The sequence below is a fragment of the Microcaecilia unicolor genome, chromosome 11 (genome assembly GCF_901765095.1).
Source record: "Microcaecilia unicolor chromosome 11, aMicUni1.1, whole genome shotgun sequence".
NCBI lineage: Eukaryota > Metazoa > Chordata > Amphibia > Gymnophiona > Siphonopidae > Microcaecilia > Microcaecilia unicolor.
Window position 1 is genome coordinate 65,215,368 of NC_044041.1, and position 19,519 is coordinate 65,234,886.

Below are 19,519 nucleotides of genomic sequence, written 5' to 3' on the forward strand. Positions count from 1 at the left end.
TGAGCCGCTTCGGCGAGCATCGGAGAAAGACTTGACACTGAAGGCCGTTTTTCTGGTGGCCATTACCTCGGCGAGACGGGTGTCAGAGCTCCAGGCGCTGTCCTGTAGAGACCCATTTCTGCAATTTTCAGAGTCCGGAGTCACGGTTCGGACCGTGACTTCCTTTATGCCTAAGGTGGTTTCAGCCTTTCACTTAAAGCAGCCTATTTTCTTGCCCTCTTTTTCAGAGGAAGAGTTTCCAGAATCTTTTGGGCAGCTGCACCTTTTGGATGTGTGCAGGACTCTGCTGCAGTATCTGCGAGTTACTAACTCTTTCAGGACTTCTGATCATCTGTTTGTTTTGCTATCCGGTTCTCGCAGAGGGTCTCCAGCGTCTAAAGCCACTATTGCCCGCTGGCTCAAAGAAACTATCTTTTCAGCTTATCTGCTGGCCGGCAGGGTTCCGCCTGTAGCCTTTAAGGCACATTCTACTAGAGCGATTTCTTCCTCTTGGGCTGAAACTGGAGCACTCTCTCTTCAAGAGATATGCAGTGCAGCAACATGGGCTTCTAAGCTCTCCTTTGCCCGACATTACAGGCTGGATGTGGCTGCCAGGAGGGATGCGTGTTTTGGTGCACAAGTGCTAGCGCGTGGTGTGGCTTGTTCCCACCCTATCTAGGGATTGCTTTGTTACATCCCATACGTAATGGCTTCATCTGCTTGATGACAAGGAAGGGAAAATTAGGTTCTTACCTTGGCAATTTTCTTTCCTTTAGTCATAGCAGATGAAGCCATGAGCCCTCCCTGTATGATTGTCTGTATGCTGTGAATCTGTTTTTCAGGTTCTGTTCTAATTTCCTGAAGTTCCTTCCTTGGGAGAAAGTTGGAAAACAATCTTCAGGATTCATGTTCAGTTTAAATTTTTGGAGGATGTGTTGATTCTCTCCAGGAGGCGCGTGTGTTCCCCTCCAGTTCTATAAATAGGAGGATGAGTTCATTCCCTCCAGTGTGTTGGGAGGATGTGTGATTCTCTCCAGGAGGCGCGTGTGTTCGCCTCCAGTTCTATAAATATAGGAGGATGAGTTCATTCCCTCCAGGAGGATGTGCATTCCCTCCTTTATGAATTCATGCCCTTGTGATGGGCCATCGTTCGCTGTGAGGAAAGCTCTTGTGATTCCCATTGCGGTTTGCCATACTGCTTTGGAAGCTTCAAATACTGAAGAGGCAGTGGAGCTAGCTGGCCAAGAGGGCACTGTGAAAGTTTGAGTGCTCTCTATCTCCCCTGCTGGTTGATGGACATAACCCATACGTAATGGCTTCATCTGCTATGACTACAGGAAAGAAAATTACCAAGGTAAGAACCTAATTTTCCCTTCTTGGGGTTTGATGCATTATTTTTTTTGAGGACTTTGAATGGTCCTAGAAGCTGTAGTGGGTGGCATATAAGTATTAAATCACTTTCCTTATCACCCTCACCAAATCAGTTCAAAACCAATGGATCATGCCCATCAACCAGCAGACAGAGACCAGTCACCTGTGAGCTCTGCCTTATAAAGGGCACTGTGCAGCTTTACTCAACGGTATTCTCTGTCTCTACATAAGTACATAAGTATTGCCGCACTGGGACAGACCAAAGGTCCATCAAGCCCAGCATCCTGTTTCCAACAGTGGCCAATCCAGATCACAGATACCTGGCAAGATCCAAAAAATGTTCAATACATTTTATGCTGCTTATCCCAGAAATAGCTCAAAAAACAAAGTAGTAAAGATAAATAGATCGGATCACTCAATGAATGTGTTCAAGGGAAGTCTCATACTGTCGCTTCGAATAACTGGCTGGACTGTCAGTTGCATGCGACTATTTTAATCATAGACGACCCCCTACCATCCATTTATGATTTTTTCTTTTCTTTTTTGTCCTTAATGTGCTCAAAAATAAACCCAAAATAATTGCAAAAAACTCAAACAATTGAGTGACCACCTTCAAATCAGTGGAAGTCTTCTTAAATAAGTGTATACATATACATCAAGGAATAGTTAGAGCTCCTGGAACTGCTCAAGGCATATACACACAGATAAGTGGTTTGAAAGTTTCCTTGATGTATATGTATACGCTTATTTAAGAAGACTTCCACTGATTTGAAGGTGGTCACTCAATTGTTTGAGTTTTTTGTGATTATTTTGGGATTATTTTTGAGCACATTAAGGACAAAAAAGAAAAGAAAAAATCATAAATGGATGGTAGGGGGTCGTCTATGATTACAAAAGTCACATGCAACTGACAGTCCAGCCAGTTATTCGAAGCGACAGTATGAGACTTCCCTTGAACACATTCATTGAGTGATCCGATCTATTTATCTCTACTACTTTGTTTTTTGAGCTGTTTACACACGTAAAGTAGAGTGTGATTTAGAAGTTTTGCAGTATCCCAGAAATAAGCAATGGATTTTCCCCAAGTCATTTTAATAATGGTCTATGGACGTTTCCGTTAGGAAGCCAGCCTAACCTTTTTTAAACCCTGCTAAGCTAACCGCCTTTACCACATTCTCTGGCAACGAATTCCAGAGTTTAATTACACGTTGAGTGAAGAAAGATTTTCTCTGATTCTTTTAAATTTACTACTTTGTAGCTTCATCGCATGCCCCCTAGTCTTAGTATTTTTGGAAAGAGTAAACAAATGATTCACGTCTACCTGTTCCACGTCTCTAGCAGATGGTGATCTGTTCAGGAGTGGCTGGCTCCTGGGTCAGTTGAATAGAAGGTGACTGGTTGAGTGTGGAGAACAAGGAGAAATCCAGAGTCTAGTGAAGCCACAAATAGGGATATTTGGAAGAGTTGGGGGTCTCTCCTCCTCCCTTCCCTGATTTGAGCCAATAATCCCTCATTTCTTTACATCTCCCTCCCTCCGTAGGACCAAAGGGTAAAATAACAAAATATACTTCATCAAGAAGTATCGAGGTAAAGTAGAAGAGACAGGTGGAAAGAATTGCAGAAGGAAGAGGATCAAACCAATAAGCAGTGACTGCTGTTGGGGCAGGAGGTAGCAGCTGAAAGTAGCTTGGGTGGACAACCAATGTGTTTAATTGGAAACTTAGGTGTGCTGGGAACAGAATGAAGGCTCAAATTGCAGTTCTGCAGTGCTGTCCCTGGTACAAAATAAGTACCTGAATATATGTAAACCGCTTTGAATGTAGTTGCAAAAACCTCAGAAAGGCGGTATATTTATTATTATTATTTATTATTTTATTTATTGCATTTGTATCCCACATTATCCCACCTCTTTGCAGGCTCAATGTGGCTTACAATATATCGTGGATAGTGGAAATGAAGGAGAGTAGACATTTAGTGTTACAGAAGTTTATTGGGTTGCATGGTAATGGAGAGCATGATAGTGATATAGTATCAAGTCCCATTTCCCTTTCAAATCGTTTGTTCAGGCAGAGAGCGGTGGTGCTTTTTCTCCGAGGACAAGCAGGCTGCTTGTTCTCACGACTGGGTTGACGTCCACGGCAGCCCCCACCAACTGGAACAAAACTTCGCGCGCGGCCCCGCATGCAGGGCACGCCCACCGCGCGCGGCCGTCTTCCCGCCCGTGCGCGACCGTTCCCGCTCAGTCTTTTCTTTTCCACGCTGGAGAGAGCCATGTTCGTGTCTCTCGATGCAAGTCCCGGAAACCGGATCGCGCCCTAGCCGTGAATTTTCTTCTTCGTTTCTTTTTTCGTTTGTTTTTCTTTTATTCTGTTTTCTTTTCAAAAAAAAAAAAAAAAAAGAAAAACTTTGTTCCCCCCCCCCCTCGTAAGTCTAGCGGGGGGCGCCTCGTTGCGGCCTTGTGGCCGCGCGGTCGATTTCTTTTCGGGTATGCTTTTTACCGCCACCATCGACGACTTTGACTTCGCTGATGCGATTTTTCCGTCGATGTCCTCGAAGGTCCCGAGTGGATTTAAGAAGTGTGGTCGGTGCGGCCGGCATATCTCGCAGACCGACACTCACGCTTGATGCCTCCAGTGCCTCGGGCCGGAGCACGATACCAAGACGTGCACCTTGTGTTTCGGTTTACGTAAATGGACACAGGTGGCGAGGCAAGTTCTGTGGGACCGTCTTTTTGGAACTTGCGCCGGCCCTTCGACGTCGACTTCGACGGCATCGATGTCGACGGCCGGATCTTCATTACCGATGTCCACGTAATCGGCACCGACCCCAGGAGCACAGGTTCCGTTGGCCCGCCGGTCTTCCGGAGATGGAAGGGGTGAGCAGCCGCGCGGGCAATCGGCCCCGGTCACTCCCTCTACCCAGGGCCATCGGGACCGAACCCTGTCGGACCCGATCCCTCGAGGCCGAGGGGGATGTACCTCCTCCTCTTTGGTACCGCCGAGCGCCGATGACGGGCACCGGAAGAAGGCTAAAAAGCACCGTCATCGGTCGCCTACGGCGAATGTGGCTACCAGCTCCGGCTCCAGAGATTACTCGACGCCGAGGAAGCGGCAGCGCCGGGAGGAGCGGTCCCCCTCGGTGGTAGAGGTATCGCTGCGTCAGGGCATGGGCACTTCGGTGCCGTCTCCTGGACCTGAGCAGATTCTGGCACCGGCATCTCCACCGGCCCCCTCGCCTTTCCCGACAGCGGGCCTTGACGAGTGCCTCCGAGCCATCCTTCCGGGGATCCTGGAAGGGCTGATGCGCCAGACTGTGCCAGCGGCGCCGTTGATGGCGGCGCCGGTGTGCTGTAGCCCGGTGCCGAGGCCTTCGACGCCGACGCAGCTTGCGGCGCCGGTCTCGACCGCCACACAGGTGGAGTCCCCGTCGACGTCGATGGAGGGAGCTTCATCCCCGCCGGCGCGGGAGTCCACCGCTCGACGCCGCCACCGAGGACTCGGTGCCTCGAAGTCGAGCCGGGCCCGGTTGAGGTCTGAGCTACAGGAGCTCATGTCCGACACCGAGGAAGAGGCCTCTTGGGGGGAGGAGGAGGACCCCAGATATTTCTCCTCAGAGGAGTCTGTGGGCCTTCCCTCCGACCCCACTCCTTCACCGGAGAGGAAGCTCTCGCCACCTGAGAGCCTCTCCTTTGCCTCCTTTGTTAGGGATATGTCTATCTGCATTCCCTTTCCCGTGGTCTCTGTGGATGAGCCGAGGGCCGAGATGCTCGAGGTCCTCGACTATCCATCACCACCTAGAGAGTCCTCCACGGTGCCGTTGCACAATGTCCTCAAAGAGACACTGCTTCGGAACTGGTTGAGATCTTTATCTAATCCCACCATCCCCAAGAAAGCGGAGTCCCAATACAGGATCCACTCAGACCCAGAGTTAATGCAGCCCCAATTGCCTCATGACTCGGCGGTCGTGGACTCTGCTCTCAAGAGGGCACGGAGTTCGAGGGATACCGCTTCGGCACCCCCGGGGCGGGAGTCTCGCACTCTGGACTCGTTTGGGAGGAAGGCCTACCAATCTTCAATGCTCGTGACCCGCATCCAATCCAACCAGCTTTACACGAGCATACACATGTGGAACAATGTGAAGCAACTGGCGGACCTGGTCGACAAGCTCCCCCCGGAGCAGTCCAGGCCTTTTCAGGAGGTGGTCAGGCAGCTGAAAGCGTGCAGAAAGTTCCTGTCCAGGGGTATTTATGACACCTGTGATGTGGCATCTCGAGCTGCGGCCCAAGGTATAGTGATGCGCAGACTCTCATGGCTGCGTGCCTCTGACCTGGACAACTGCACCCAGCAGCGGCTGGCTGATGTCCCTTGCCGGGGGGATAATATTTTCGGCGAGAAGGTCGAGCAGTTGGTGGACCAACTACATCAGCGGGAAACCGCCCTCGACAAGCTCTCCCACCGGGCCCCTTCAGCATCCACCTCTGCAGGTGGACGTTTTTCCCGGGCCCGGCAGGCTGCGCCCTACGCCTACAACAAGCATAGGTACACCCAGCCGGCCCGAAGGCCTCATCAGGCACAGGGACAGTCCCAGCGCGCTCGTTCCCGTCAACAGCGTGCGCCTAAGCAGCCCCCTGCGCCTCCACAGCAAAAACCGGGGACGGGTTTTTGACTGGATCCATGGGAACATAGCTGCCATCAAAGTGTTCGTACCGGACGATCTGCCAGTCGGGGGGAGGTTGAAAGTTTTTCACCAAAGGTGGCCTCTGATAACCTCCGACCAGTGGGTTCTCCAAATAGTGTGGTGCGGATACGCCCTGAATTTGGCCTCCACTCCACCAAATTGTCCTCCGGGAGCCCAATCCTTCAGCTCCCATCACAAGCAGGTACTTGCAGAGGAACTCTCCGCCCTTCTCAGCGCCAATGCGGTCGAGCCCGTGCCACCCGGGCAGGAAGGACAGGGATTCTATTCCAGGTACTTCCTTGTGGAAAAGAAAACAGGGGGGATGCGCCCCATCCTAGACCTGAGAGACCTGAACAAATACCTGGTCAAAGAGAAGTTCTGGATGCTTTCCTTGGGCACCCTTCTACCAATGATTCAGAAAGACGATTGGCTATGTTCCCTGGATTTAAAGGATGCATACACTCGCATTCCAATACCACCAGCTCACAGACAGTATCTCAGATTCCGTTTGGGAACACAGCACTTTCAGTACTGTGTGCTGCCCTTTGGGCTCGCCTCTGCCCCAGGAGTGTTCACAAAGTGCCTCGTGGTGGTGGCGGCGTACTTGCGCAAGCTGGGAGTGCACATGTTCCCGTATCTCGACGATTGGCTGGTCAAGAACACCTCAGAGGCAGGAGCCCTTCGGTCCATGCAGTGCACTATCCACATTCTGGAGCTGCTGGGGTTTGTGCTAAATTATCCGAAGTCCCATCTCCAGCCAGTCCAATCTCTGGAATTCATAGGAGCGCTGCTGAATTCTCAGACGGTGCAGAACCTTCTGTCCCTTGCTTCCCAGACCAGAGCATCTCAGCAGGTCACGGCTCGGCACATGTTGAGACTCCTCGGTCACATGGCCTCCACAGTTCATGTGACTCCCATGGCTCGCCTTCACATGAGACCTGCTCAATGGACCCTAGCTTCCCAGTGGTGTCAAGCCACCGGGAATCTAGAAGATGTCATCCGCCTCTCCATCAGTTGCCGCAATTCACTGCACTGGTGGACCATTCGGACCAATTTGACCCTGGGACGTCCATTCCAAATTCCACAGCCCACGAAAGTGCTGACGACGGATGCATCTCGCCTGGGGTGGGGAGCTCATGTCGATGGGCTTCACACTCAGGGACTGTGGTCTCTCCAGGAACAGGATCTTCAGATCAACCTCCTGGAGCTCCGAGCGGTCTGGAACGCACTGAAGGCCTTCAGAGATCGGCTGTCCTGTCAAATTATCCAAATTCGGACAGACAATCCGGTTGCAATGTATTACATCAACAAGCAGGGGGGCACCGGATCTCGCCCCCTGTGTCAGGAAGCCGTCGGGATGTGGCGTTGGGCCTGCCAGTTCGGCATGCTTCTCCAAGCCACATACCTGGCAGGCGTAAACAACAGTCTGGCCGACAGACTGAGCAGAGTCATGCAACCGCACGAGTGGTCGCTCCATTCCAGAGTGGTACGCAAGATCTTCCGAGAGTGGGGCACTCCCTCGGTGGACCTTTTCGCCTCTCAGACCAACCACAAGCTGCCTCTGTTCTGTTCCAGGCTACAGGCACACGGCAGACTAGCGTCGGATGCCTTTCTCCTCCATTGGGGGACCGGCCTCCTGTATGCTTATCCTCCCATACCTTTGGTGGGGAAGACCTTACTGAAGCTCAAGCAAGACCACGGCACCATGATTCTGATAGCGCCTTTTTGGCCCCGTCAGATCTGGTTCCCTCTACTTCTGGAGTTGTCCTCTGAAGAACCGTGGAGATTGGAGTGTTTTCCGACTCTCATTTCGCAGAACGGCGGAGCGCTTCTGCACCCCAACCTTCAGTCCCTGGCTCTCATGGCCTGGATGTTGAGGGCGTAGACTTTGCTTCATTGGGTCTCTCGGAGGGTGTCTCCCGCGTCTTGCTTGCCTCTAGGAAGGATTCCACTAAAAAGAGTTACTTTTTCAAGTGGAGGAGGTTTGCCATTTGGTGTGAGAGCAAGGCCCTAGAACCTCGTTCTTGTTACACAGAACCTGCTTGAATACCTTCTGCACTTATCAGAGTCTGGCCTCAAGACCAACTCAGTAAGGAATGACCTTAGTGCGATTAGTGCTTACCATCATCGTGTAGAGGGTAAAGCCATCTCTGGAGAGCCTTTAGTTGTTCGATTCATGAGAGGCTTGCTTTTGTCAAAGCCCCCTGTCAAGCCTCCTGCAGTGTCATGGGATCTCAACGTCGTCCTCACCCAGCTGATGAAACCTCCTTTTGAGCCACTGAATTCCTGCCATCTGAAGTACTTGACCTGGAAGGTCATTTTCTTGGTGGCAGTTACTTCAGCTCGTAGAGTCAGTGAGCTTCAAGCCCTGGTAGCTCATGCTCCTTATACAAAATTTCATCATAATAGGGTAGTACTCCGCACTCACCCCAAGTTTCTGCCAAAGGTGGTGTCGGAGTTCCATCTTAACCAGTCAGTTGTCTTGCCAACATTCTTTCCCAGACCTCATACCCGCCCTGCTGAACGTCAGTTGCACACATTGGACTGCAAGCGAGCTTTGGCCTTCTATCTGGAGCGGACACAGCCCCACAGACAGTCCGCCCAATTGTTTATTTTCTTTGACCCCAATAGGAAGGGGGTCGCTGTTGGGAAATGCACCATCTCCAATTGGCTAGCAGATTGCATTTCCTTCACTTACGCCCAGGCTGGGCTGACTCTTGAGGGTCATGTCACGGCTCATAGTGTCAGAGCCATGGCAGCGTCGGTGGCCCACTTGAAGTCAGCCACTATCGAAGAGATTTGCAAAGCTGCGACGTGGTCATCTGTCCACACATTCACATCACATTACTGCCTACAGCAGGATACCCGAAGCGACAGTCAGTTCGGGCAGTCGGTGCTGCAGAATCTGTTTGGGGTTTAAATCCAACTCCACCCTCCAGGACCCGAATTTATTCTGGTCAGGCTGCACTCTCAGTTAGTTGTTCTTCGTAGGTCAATTTCTGTTATACCCTCGCCGTTGCGAGGTTCAATTGACCTGGGTTCTTGTTTTGAGTGAGCCTGAGAGCTAGGGATACCCCAGTCGTGAGAACAAGCAGCCTGCTTGTCCTCGGAGAAAGCGAATGATACATACCTGTAGCAGGTGTTCTCCGAGGACAGCAGGCTGATTGTTCTCACCTACCCTCCCTCCTCCCCTTTGGAGTTGCGTTTTACTCATTAATTTGCTTGTCATTCAACTGAGCGAGAACGGTCCCGCACGGGTGGGAAGACGGCCGCGCATGCGCGGTGGATGTGCCCTGCGTGCGAGACCGCCCGCGAAGTTTTGTTCCGGTTGGTGGGGGCTGCCGTGGACGTCAACCCAGTCGTGAGAACAATCAGCCTGCTGTCCTTGGAGAACACCTGCTACAGGTATGTATCATTCACTTTCTCGCAGTGGCAAATAGAGGCCCTGTTGGAATGCACCAAATGCTGTTCTACTGCAGTAGCTACCAGGGCTGTGTGGCTCTTGACGCAACAGAACAGGGTAGTTAGGTCATTGCAGGGTGGGGGAGGGGGCTGGTGCTAGATTGTCTAGAGGGTGCAGAATGGCCCATGGTCTTGGAGGGGACAGTTGGCACTATTGCTTTTTAGACACGCCTTTCATTCACTGAAAGCATGGGAATGGTGGCCATCTTGGCTTTTGTTTTTCAAATTTCTTTATCAGTGGCTTCTCCAGCACTTTTATTGGAGTGAGAGCTGGTAGATTTAGGGTTAGCTTTAGGGGTACAGGTCAGATCTCATGGCAATGGGGGATCCATTTTCCCCAGAACTTGTTTTTCTCCTTCACAGAACCTATATGTTTAGGAAGACTTATGGTGCACCGCAAAACCTACAGAGACACCTGGGACTAGGGGTTTAGAGGAAACCAGGCAGTTCAGACAGACAAGGCTGTATCCATTGGAAGACTGGAAGGTTTGTGGAGTCATCTGAGTGGGGCAGGGCCCCTAGAGGGGCTTTATTGTTTGACATCCCCCCCCCCCCCAACAGGAAAGAGAGCTCCTAGTGAGAGAGAGATGATCTTAAGGTGGTATAACTCTTCCTCAAGAAAGAACTGCTATCCATTATTTCTTGAATCTTGGAGGCATTGAAAATTTTTGAAGCCCTGGCCCGGGAATCAGCTTCCTGGATAGGATCAAGCTCAGTTTCAGCAAACTGGGAGACTGTGGAAGCTGAGCTTAGGGTTGGATAAGGTCTACCCTTCAGTTCCAGAAGAGAAGGGAGAGGTTGAAGCAGCCCAGGGTTTATGTTTTGGGGTTGGCGGTTACAGAAAACTACCAACCTGGTTGAAGGTGGTACTACCTTGAAGGATGTGGTGGGTGATAAGGTGGAGACCATGTTTAAACATAGTAACATTCGAGGTGTCAACATTAGGGCTCTGGATGGTAGTCTGTAGTGCCAGTGACTCTAGAGCAAGAGTGTTCAAACTCGGCCCTCACCCTGTCGGGTTTTCAGCTTTTTCTATAATGAATATGCATGAGATCTATTTGCATACAGTGGAGGCAGTTCATGCAAATAGATCTCAGGCTTATTCGTTAGGAAATCCTGAAAACCTGACTGGGTTGTGGCCTTCAATGACAGAGGTGTGGACACCCCTGCTCTAGAACTTGTCTGCTTTATATGCAGCAGTCTCTGTAGGATGACCTTGGTGGTACTTGGGAGTACACACTTATTGAGTCAAGCTTGGCCTAAGTGGTGGAGGATCTTGTAGAATCTCATTAAGATATTGACTAGGAGCATGGTGGTCCTGGTCTTGGTGAGGTGCCTTTTCTGTCTCTGGAATTGGTTATGATCACACAAAGTTTAAGCACTGCTCTGTACATAAGTACATAAGTAATGCCATACTGGGAAAAGACCAAAGGTCCATCGAGCCCAGCATCCTGTCCCCGACAGCGGCCAATCCAGGTCAAGGGCACCTGGCAAGCTACCCAAACGTACAAACATTTTATACATGTTATTCCCGAAATTGTGGATTTTTCCCAAGTCCATTTAGTAGCGGTCTACACTAATAACATTTTTATAAACCTCTTCCCCAAGGTGGTGTAAAGGTTGTGATGTACTGCAACATCTTGTCCACTGTATATCAAACTACAAATACAGAGAAAGCCTCCACTTATCTGTAGTGGTAAAACATTTCTATATGTCCACCATCAACATTATCGTCATGGATTTATAAATAGGGAGGAAAAACCCTGCAACCACACACTTTTCCACCAGTGCTGTGAGTAGCAGGGGGTGTCTTCTTATATGGTTGGCCTAGGGCAGCTCAGGTTGCAGCCATCTTGTTTTGCCAGTGGGAGCAGTGTCCTGAATGGTATTTAGGCTGCAACAACTGGCTTGCGTACTAGTGCAGCCACATTCCTGAGGAGATTCTCGGGGCATATTTTGGAGGGAGCCCCCGACGGACTGCACTTAACACGGTCAGTAGGTCTTTTGGGCCAACTGCAAAACAAGCCAGGACGTGACTTACTAGTTACCTTTTGGTGGGGGATGAGGGAAAGTGACATTTAGTGGCACCTTGTAAAGTTGCAAGCCTGCAGGTTTTGGCTATAATTGCAGGAAGAATGGCCATCTTGGGCATCCTTCTGAAGTAACTCTGGTCTCTGAATCTTTACCAAAGCAGACTACAGTGAGACTGGGATGGCCGATTTCCTTTATAATGGGTGGATCAATATTTTAGATATTTAGGATCACAACTGTCTATGAAGCTAACAGTCCTGTATCGGTTAAATATATCTAAGCTAACTTGACTCCACTTCTGGAACTTTGTCTAGCTGCATGCATCTTCCTTTCATTCTGCACAGTAGGATTCACCTGTTGCGGATTATTGACTTGAATTCCCTTGCTGGCTATATGTGATGCAAATATTGCCTCTAATATTTTAAGAAGGATTTAAAACAAGTTTTGTTCGGGGAGGAGTGGTGATAAACAGAATACAACTGAGAATGATATTAGGTTAGTGGCACAAGCGGGGAATGGGATTACCATATATAAAAAATATAATCAAACATGTTTGCTTCTACATGTTGGTGACTGGCTATTAGGGAAGCAGGACTACACTCCGTTGCAGATTGAGAAAGATTATTTTGCCCCCTGGCATGTATTTTTTATTTTTTTTTTAAATAATTACAGGCACCCTTGAACAAGTTTCTGATTCATTTATGGGGTAATGCAGTAGTTCCCAAAGCTGGTCCTGGAGCCACCTCAGCCAGTCAGGTTTTCAGGATATCCACAATGAATATATATGAGAAAGATTTACATGCAGTGGATGCAGTGCTTGCAAATCTCTCATGAATATTCTTTGTGGATATCCAGAAAACATGACTGGCTGGGATACCTCCAGAACGAGGTTTGGGAACCACTGGGGTAGTGTACTGTTGAACCCTCTAAGGGAGATTTGGTAGGAACTAACCCATTATTGGGGAGTAGATTCCAAGATTTCAAGTGTAGTGCCCATTAGAGGAAATGTCGTGTTTCCTCTAGGAAGAGACAATAGGATTTTTCTTAAATGGGAAACACAGAGCAAAGCGATTAGAACATATGTTAACTGAGGCAGGTAAGCTGTTAAAATTAGCTCATATAAGTAGAAGAGCACTTACTCAACCAGGGGATATATTTCTACCTTAGACATAGAGACAACTATGTGCCTGGCATGGACATCATTTTTGGGATTTCTTGGCAAAAATCAGAGGAGAAAGTCTGTCAGCATTTCAGCTTTTCAGGGTGTTATTTCAGCAAAGCTAAGCATAAACAAATGCTCCATCAACCATTCCCAGAGCATCAGTTGCTCTGTCAAATTTGTTAGATCTCCAGTTGTTCCCTATTAATGTTAGAAAGACTCCCAAGTACTTAATCTGCTCAACTGAAAGACTAACCTTCAGCCTGGTTAGCAGCTCATTTTGTATATATAATACAGTGGTTCCCAAACCTGGTCCTGCAGGCACCCCAGTCAGTCAGGTTTTCAGGATATCCACATTGAATATTCATGAGAGAGATTTGCCTGTGTGCTTCTTGGCACCAGCATTAAATCTGCCCACATGTGCTCAGCCTCTTTAAATAGTTCTCTTTCTACGCATGTTTAGCCCCCTGACATTGTGATACCACCTGCACCATTTTTCCATGTGAACCTTGCTGTGACTCCAGTACAGCACTAGTCTTCCCACCAAGTGGACCCCAATTACCTCCAAGAAATTTCACCTTTTCCCTGTAATACCCTTCCTTCTTGATGAACCACCTCCTTAATAATGAAATTTGAGTCCTGGCTTTGTAGTTGAGCAGTAAGATTTTTAATGTGATTGAAATGCTTTGTATGTGTATTTTGTCAGTTTTCACAGCACTGATTTCTTTTCTTCCTTAGAGATGCACCATCCCGTAAGGCCCTTGAGTCTGCTATCCAGCAGCTGGCAAAATCCCAGCCTAAATCAACAGCCAGAAATCTCCTGCTATCTCTTGAGTCCTCAGGAATCAGCGGCAAGAGTAGCATTCCCAGGTTGGTTGAGCTAGGCCTCCCTAGTGTTGCAAGACTCTGGGGGTTTGATGAGCAGGGAAGCCTGACAAGTATCTTGATAGTTGAACTGGAATGCCTGGAACCTCTTTCATATTGGTTTAGTTTGAGGTTAGAAGAAAGGTGAACATGCTTCTTCATCTGTGTCATGACCTGTCTAGTGAATTTAAATGGTTTTAGATTACTGGTTGCATTTTATATTAAGAACATTTTGAGAAAATCCTATTTTGTTCTAAACAATTTTTTGTTTTTCCAATAAACATCGAGTACATGTACAACACCCAAGTTGAATAAATCCAATTTTAATACCTGTAGGGGGTTTTGGCATAACACCTCAACTCTCAGAAAGTGATGGGTTCTATGGAGCTTAATATTGCACCTTTCTTGTGATTAGTTTGGATTCTAAGCATCCCAGAATAGTGCTGAATTTTGGATGAGCTGACATCACCTTTTGTGATGAGGATTAAAGTAGCTACTGGTGGGATTAGTGATGGGTTCTGAAGGATCAAATATAGCGCCATGGTGGGATTAATGGCATGTTCTAAAAAGGGAAAGCCATGAAAGCTCTGCTTATTGGAGTTAGTAACATATTCTGGGGATGACAACATTGTCACTCAGGGTGGGGTTAGATATGTTTTCTGGATAAGATTGGGCTAACTTAAGTGCTTAGTGGAGTTTGCATCCAGTTCCAGGGGATGAGCATAGACCTTGGTGAGTTAAAAAGGTAAGAAATAGCACAGTAGCTCTAGATGAGATTAATGGTAGGTTTGAAAATGGAGGTATAGCTTCTCTTGGTGGTTTCAAGAGGAGAATGGAAATGGGGTTAATCACAATTTCTAGAGGGGCCTAGCATAAGACGTTTTAGAGTGAGGAAGTGGTAGAGGTTCTAGGGAGTATTACACCCACCTCCATTTTTGGGGTTTAAAGATGGGTTTGGGAGGTGTAGGAGCATTGCATTATAGCCCCTCTTTGTGGGGTTCATATCAGGTTCTAGGAGGCATGACATGGTATCTTTTAAGGAAACAGAGTTCTGAAATGAGACCTGATTTTTTTGTTACAGTAAGAGCAGTGGATCAGCCGCGTCCTTGGCATTCTCCTGGACTTGCCTCCTGGTACGCATTGTCTTCTCAGCACCTGAAGAAAGGCAGGATGAAACCTGGAATAAACTAGTAAGTGCTTTTGGGTGCATTTACTTCTTGAACAGGGAGTCTCTCTCTACATTCTCTTAGCTCTCTGTCTTGTGTAGTTCCTTAGTTGCTGCTCTCTTTACGGAATCAGTATTGAAGGATGTAGCAGTTTTTTCTCTTGGTTCAGTATGGATAAGAAGATCTTTACTACTTAAGTACATAAGTATTGCCACACTGGGACAGATAAAAGGTCCATCAAGCCCAGCATCCTGTTTCCAACAGTGGCCAATCCAGGTCACAAATACCTGGCAAGATCCCAAAAAAGCTCAATACATTTTATGCTGCTTATCCCAGAAATAAGCAGTGGATTTTTCACAAGTCAGTTTAATAATGGACCACGGACTTTTTCTTTAGGAAGCCATCCAGACCCATTTTAAACCCCGCTAAGCTAACCGCCTTTACCACATTCTCTGGCAACGAATTCCAGAGTTTAACTACACGTTGAGTAGTGAAAGATTTTCTCCGATTTATATTAAATTTACTACTTTGTAGCTTCATCGCATGCCCCCTAGTCCTAGTATTTTTGGAAAGAGTAAACAAATGATCCACGTCTACCTGTTCCACTGCACTCATTATTTTATAGCTGTCTATCATATCTCCCCTCAGCTGCCTCTTCTCCAAGCTGAAGAGCCCTAGACGCTTCAGCCTTTCCTCATAGGCAAGTCGTCTCATCCCCTTTATCATTTTTGTCGCCCTTCTCTGCACCTTTTCTAATTCCACTATATCTTTTTTGAGATGTGGCGACCAGAATTGAGCATAATATTCGAGGTGAGGTCGCACCATGGAGCAATACATTTTATGTTGCTTATCCCAGAAATAAGCATCTACTATGTTACTATGTTACCATGGAGCAATACAAAGGCATTATAACGTCCTCACGTTTTTGTTTTCCGTTACTTTCCTAATAATACCTAATATTCTATTTGCTTTCTTAGCCACCGCAGCACATTGAGCAGAGGATTTCAATGTATCATCAACAACGACGCCGAGATCCCTTTCTTGGTTGGTGACTCCTAACGTGGAACCTTGCATGACGTAGCTGTAGTTCAGGTTCCTCTTTCCCACATGCATCAATTTGCACTTGCTCACATTAAACGTCATCTGCCATTTAGACTCCCAGTCTCCGAGTCTTGTAAGGTCCTCTTGTAATTTTTCACAATCCTCTCATGATTTAACAACTTTGAATAACTTTGTGTCATCAGCAAATTTAATTACCTCACTAGTTACTCCCATCTCAAGATCATTTATAAATATGTTAAAAAGCAGCGGTCCCAGCACAGACCCCTGAGGAACCCCATTGCATGTTATTTTCTCTCTTGTTGGAAGCAGGTAGCGCTTTGTAGACTAACCAGTTTGAGGCATGAGCTTTTGAGGACCAGAGTCCACTCATCAGATCCATCTGACAAAGTGGGCTCTGGTCCAGTAAAGCTCATGGTCATTAAATTGGTTTATGGGTCATGGACTAGATATACCCCCTTTCTGCACACAACCAAAGTGGTTTACATATTCTAAGCAGGTACTGTCCCTGTCCCTGTTGGGCTAATAATGTTTTTGTACCTGGTGCAATGGGAGGTTAAGTGACTTGACCAAGGTTAGAAGGAGCTACAGTGGGAATTGAACACAGTCTTCTCCTCTAGAAGGTGCTCCTGCTGCTGTCAATTTTTTTTTTTTTGTAACGAGAATAGCATGAGTACCCCTTTTTAAGATTTTATTCCTTTTTTTTTTTTAATTCCTTTTTGGATTTCTTCCTCACAATAAGAGGAGTACATAAGCATCACCTATTGGGACAGACCAAAGGTCCAAGCCCAGCACCCTGTTTCCAACAGTGGCCAAACCTGTTCACAAGTACCTGGCAATCCCAAAATTCAAATAGATTTCATGCTGCTAATCACAAGAATAAGCAGTGGATTTTTCCAAGTCCACCTTTATAATGGTTAATGGACTTTTCTTTTAGGAACGTGCCCAAAACTTTTTTAAACCCTGCCATGCTGACTGCATTTACCACATTTTCTGGCAACTAATTCCAGAGCTTAATTACATGTTAAGAAAAAATTGGTGAAAATATTTCTTCACACAATATACTGCTTAGTAATTTCATTGTCTGCCCCTTAGCTCTTGTAGTTTTATAGACCTCTTACATCCTCAGATGGCCTAGTTTTGCACATATCATGACATCAGTGAACTTCACATAAGCCAGGATGTGTTGGATGTGATCTTCATCTCTCAAATTTACTGCTGGTGCTTCCTTCTGGAGTTGCAAAAGTTGTATAAGCAACATGTCAAGGTGTGTTTGGCAATCCTGTGTATCTGAGGGTCGCTCTGTACTTAAACATCTGAGGTCTGGTTCAATATGAGTGCAGGTTTTGCCATCGGCAGAGACAGTAGAGAATAGGTGATCCATAGTAAATGACAGCAGATAAAGACCAATATGATCCATACAGTCTGCCCAAAAAGGTGGCTAGGGTAGCACCTGCCACTCTGTGCAGGTTATCCTCCTTATGCCCTCTTTTTTTTTTCTTTTATTTGTGTGAGTCATTCTGTGGAAATACTCTGTACTTTTATTCCATTGTCTTCCTATATAGGGATCCTCTGAATATATCCCATGCTTTTTTTAAATTCTTTCACCATTTTCATCCCCACTGCATCCCGCAGAAGAACATTCCAGGCATTTACCTGTGAAGAAGTATTTCCTGATGTTTTCCCTCCTTGCATCTTCATTCCATGTCCTCTAGTTCTATAGTCTTTCTTTTTGGAAAAGGTTGGTTTATTTATATTGTTCAAGTATTTAAATGTCTGCATTTTATTTATTGAAAGCATTTATATTCCCCTTATTATTATTATTACTATGCAAATCCACAGTATATATATTCAAGACTCTCATACATCTGTGGAGACCCCATACCATTTTGATCACGTTCTGTGAACCACTTCGAATCTTTTTAAGTCATTGGCAAGATATGGCCTCCAAAACTGAACCACAGTTCACAAGTTACTTGTACAGCAGCATTATCACCTCCTTTCTGCTGATTATACCTCTCTTTATGCAGCCAAGCATGCTTCTGTCCCTGGCCATCAGCTTATCACGTTGTTTCACCACCTTGAGATCCTCAGATACTATCATCCTGAAGTCCCTTTCTTGGTCTGTGCACATCAGCCTCTCATTTCCTGTTGCATACAAAACCTTTGGATTTCAGCACCCCAGTTGCATCACATTAAAGGTTACCTGCAAGTATTTGCTCATGCTTCTAATTTTTTGTAGATGACTTCCTCATGCTTTCCAGTCCTTCTGAGGCATCCATTCTTTTGCTAATTTTTGGGTAATCCACAAAACGGTGTACCTTTTCCTTCTATGGTTTATAATTTATTTTACTTTATGTACCACCTTTCCTGTAATACATAACAAGGTGGTTTACAAAAATAAATTAAAAATCTTAAGGAAAGGGAACGCCAATTCACGTAGCCAGTGTTGACAGAAGGGGCATTAAAAATCTGTACTCCACATCTACGATCAAATCCCATCATAGGCCTTGTGAGAAAGATGTTTTTAAAGTTGTCTTAAAATTTGGAAAAGAGGATTTTGTATGTAATGCTGAGGACATTGAATTCCAGAGGAGGGGTGAGGCACAAAAAAAAAGAAGAAAACGCAGAACAGGCAGAAGGTAAATGTAGTCTAACACTTTGGCAATATCGTTCACAAAAATACTGAACAGAATCAGACTCAGAGAGAATCTCTGAGGCACTTCACTACTGGCTTTTCATTCTGAGCAAATTTCATTTACCACAACCCTCTGTCACCTGTTAGTCAACCAGTTTCTGATCCAGTAAACCACTTTGGATCCCATCCTCAAGCTGTTCAATTTATTCATGAGCCTCCTATGAGCAGCTATATCAAAGGCATTGCTGGAATTTATGTAGCGCACATCTAGTGCATGTCCTCTATCCAGTTCTTTTATCACATTTGTTAATCGTATTTGTATAGCACGACCTACCTTTGGTGAAGCCATGTTGCCTTGGGTCCTTCAGCAGCATCTCCGTTATCTTTCTCGTGAGGTTAGTCTTACTGGCCTCTTGTTTCTCACCTCTTCTCTACTTTTGTGAAGAAGAACTACATCAGCTTTTTTCGATTTTGTTGACTGTCCCCCATTTCTGAGGATCTATTAAACAGATCTTTTAGAGACCCGCTAGTACCTCTCTGAGCTCCCTCAGTATCCTGGGATGTATATGATTGGGTCCCATGACTTGGAATTTAATAAGCAATTTAATAAGCCGCTGCTCAGAGGCAATATCCGCGGCCCAATGACGGAGCCACAGAAGACGTCGAGAGGAAACGGTCAAGGCCATGAGTTTGGCCGAAGCACGGACCAAATCATAAAAGGCATCCGCCAAGTACGCCAGCCCAATATCCATCAGGGGCAATTGAGGAGCATCAGACATATCCGACTCCGAAAACGAATCCATGATAGAATGCAGTCAACTGAGACAAGCTCTAGCCGCATAAGAACTACAAACAGAAGCTTGAAGTGTCAAAGCGGTCACCTCAAAGGCAAGTTTCAAAGACGCCTCCAGCCATCCGTCTTGCATATCCTTGAGTGCCACACCACCTTTCACTGGAAGAGTAGTCTTCCTAGTGACCGCCTTCACCAGAGCATCCACCCTAGGTAGAGCAAACTTCTCTAAACAATCCGCTGAAACCGGATACAGCCGGGCCATAGCCCTGGCCACTTTCAGCCCCCCATCCGGATCCGTCCACTGGGCCGAAATCAACTCT

General features: G+C 46.8%; 1 protein-coding gene across 1 annotated transcript in view; it reads left to right on the forward strand.

Annotated features, from left to right (window-relative positions):
* Positions 1-19,519, forward strand: part of GCN1 (GCN1 activator of EIF2AK4) — a gene marked incomplete in the record, with an annotated part of 339,178 nt that overhangs the window by 30,165 nt on the left and 289,494 nt on the right. The window contains 2 exon segments of the mRNA XM_030219069.1: positions 13,418-13,549; positions 14,625-14,733. Of these exon segments, the coding sequence (XP_030074929.1) occupies positions 13,418-13,549; positions 14,625-14,733 (241 nt within the window).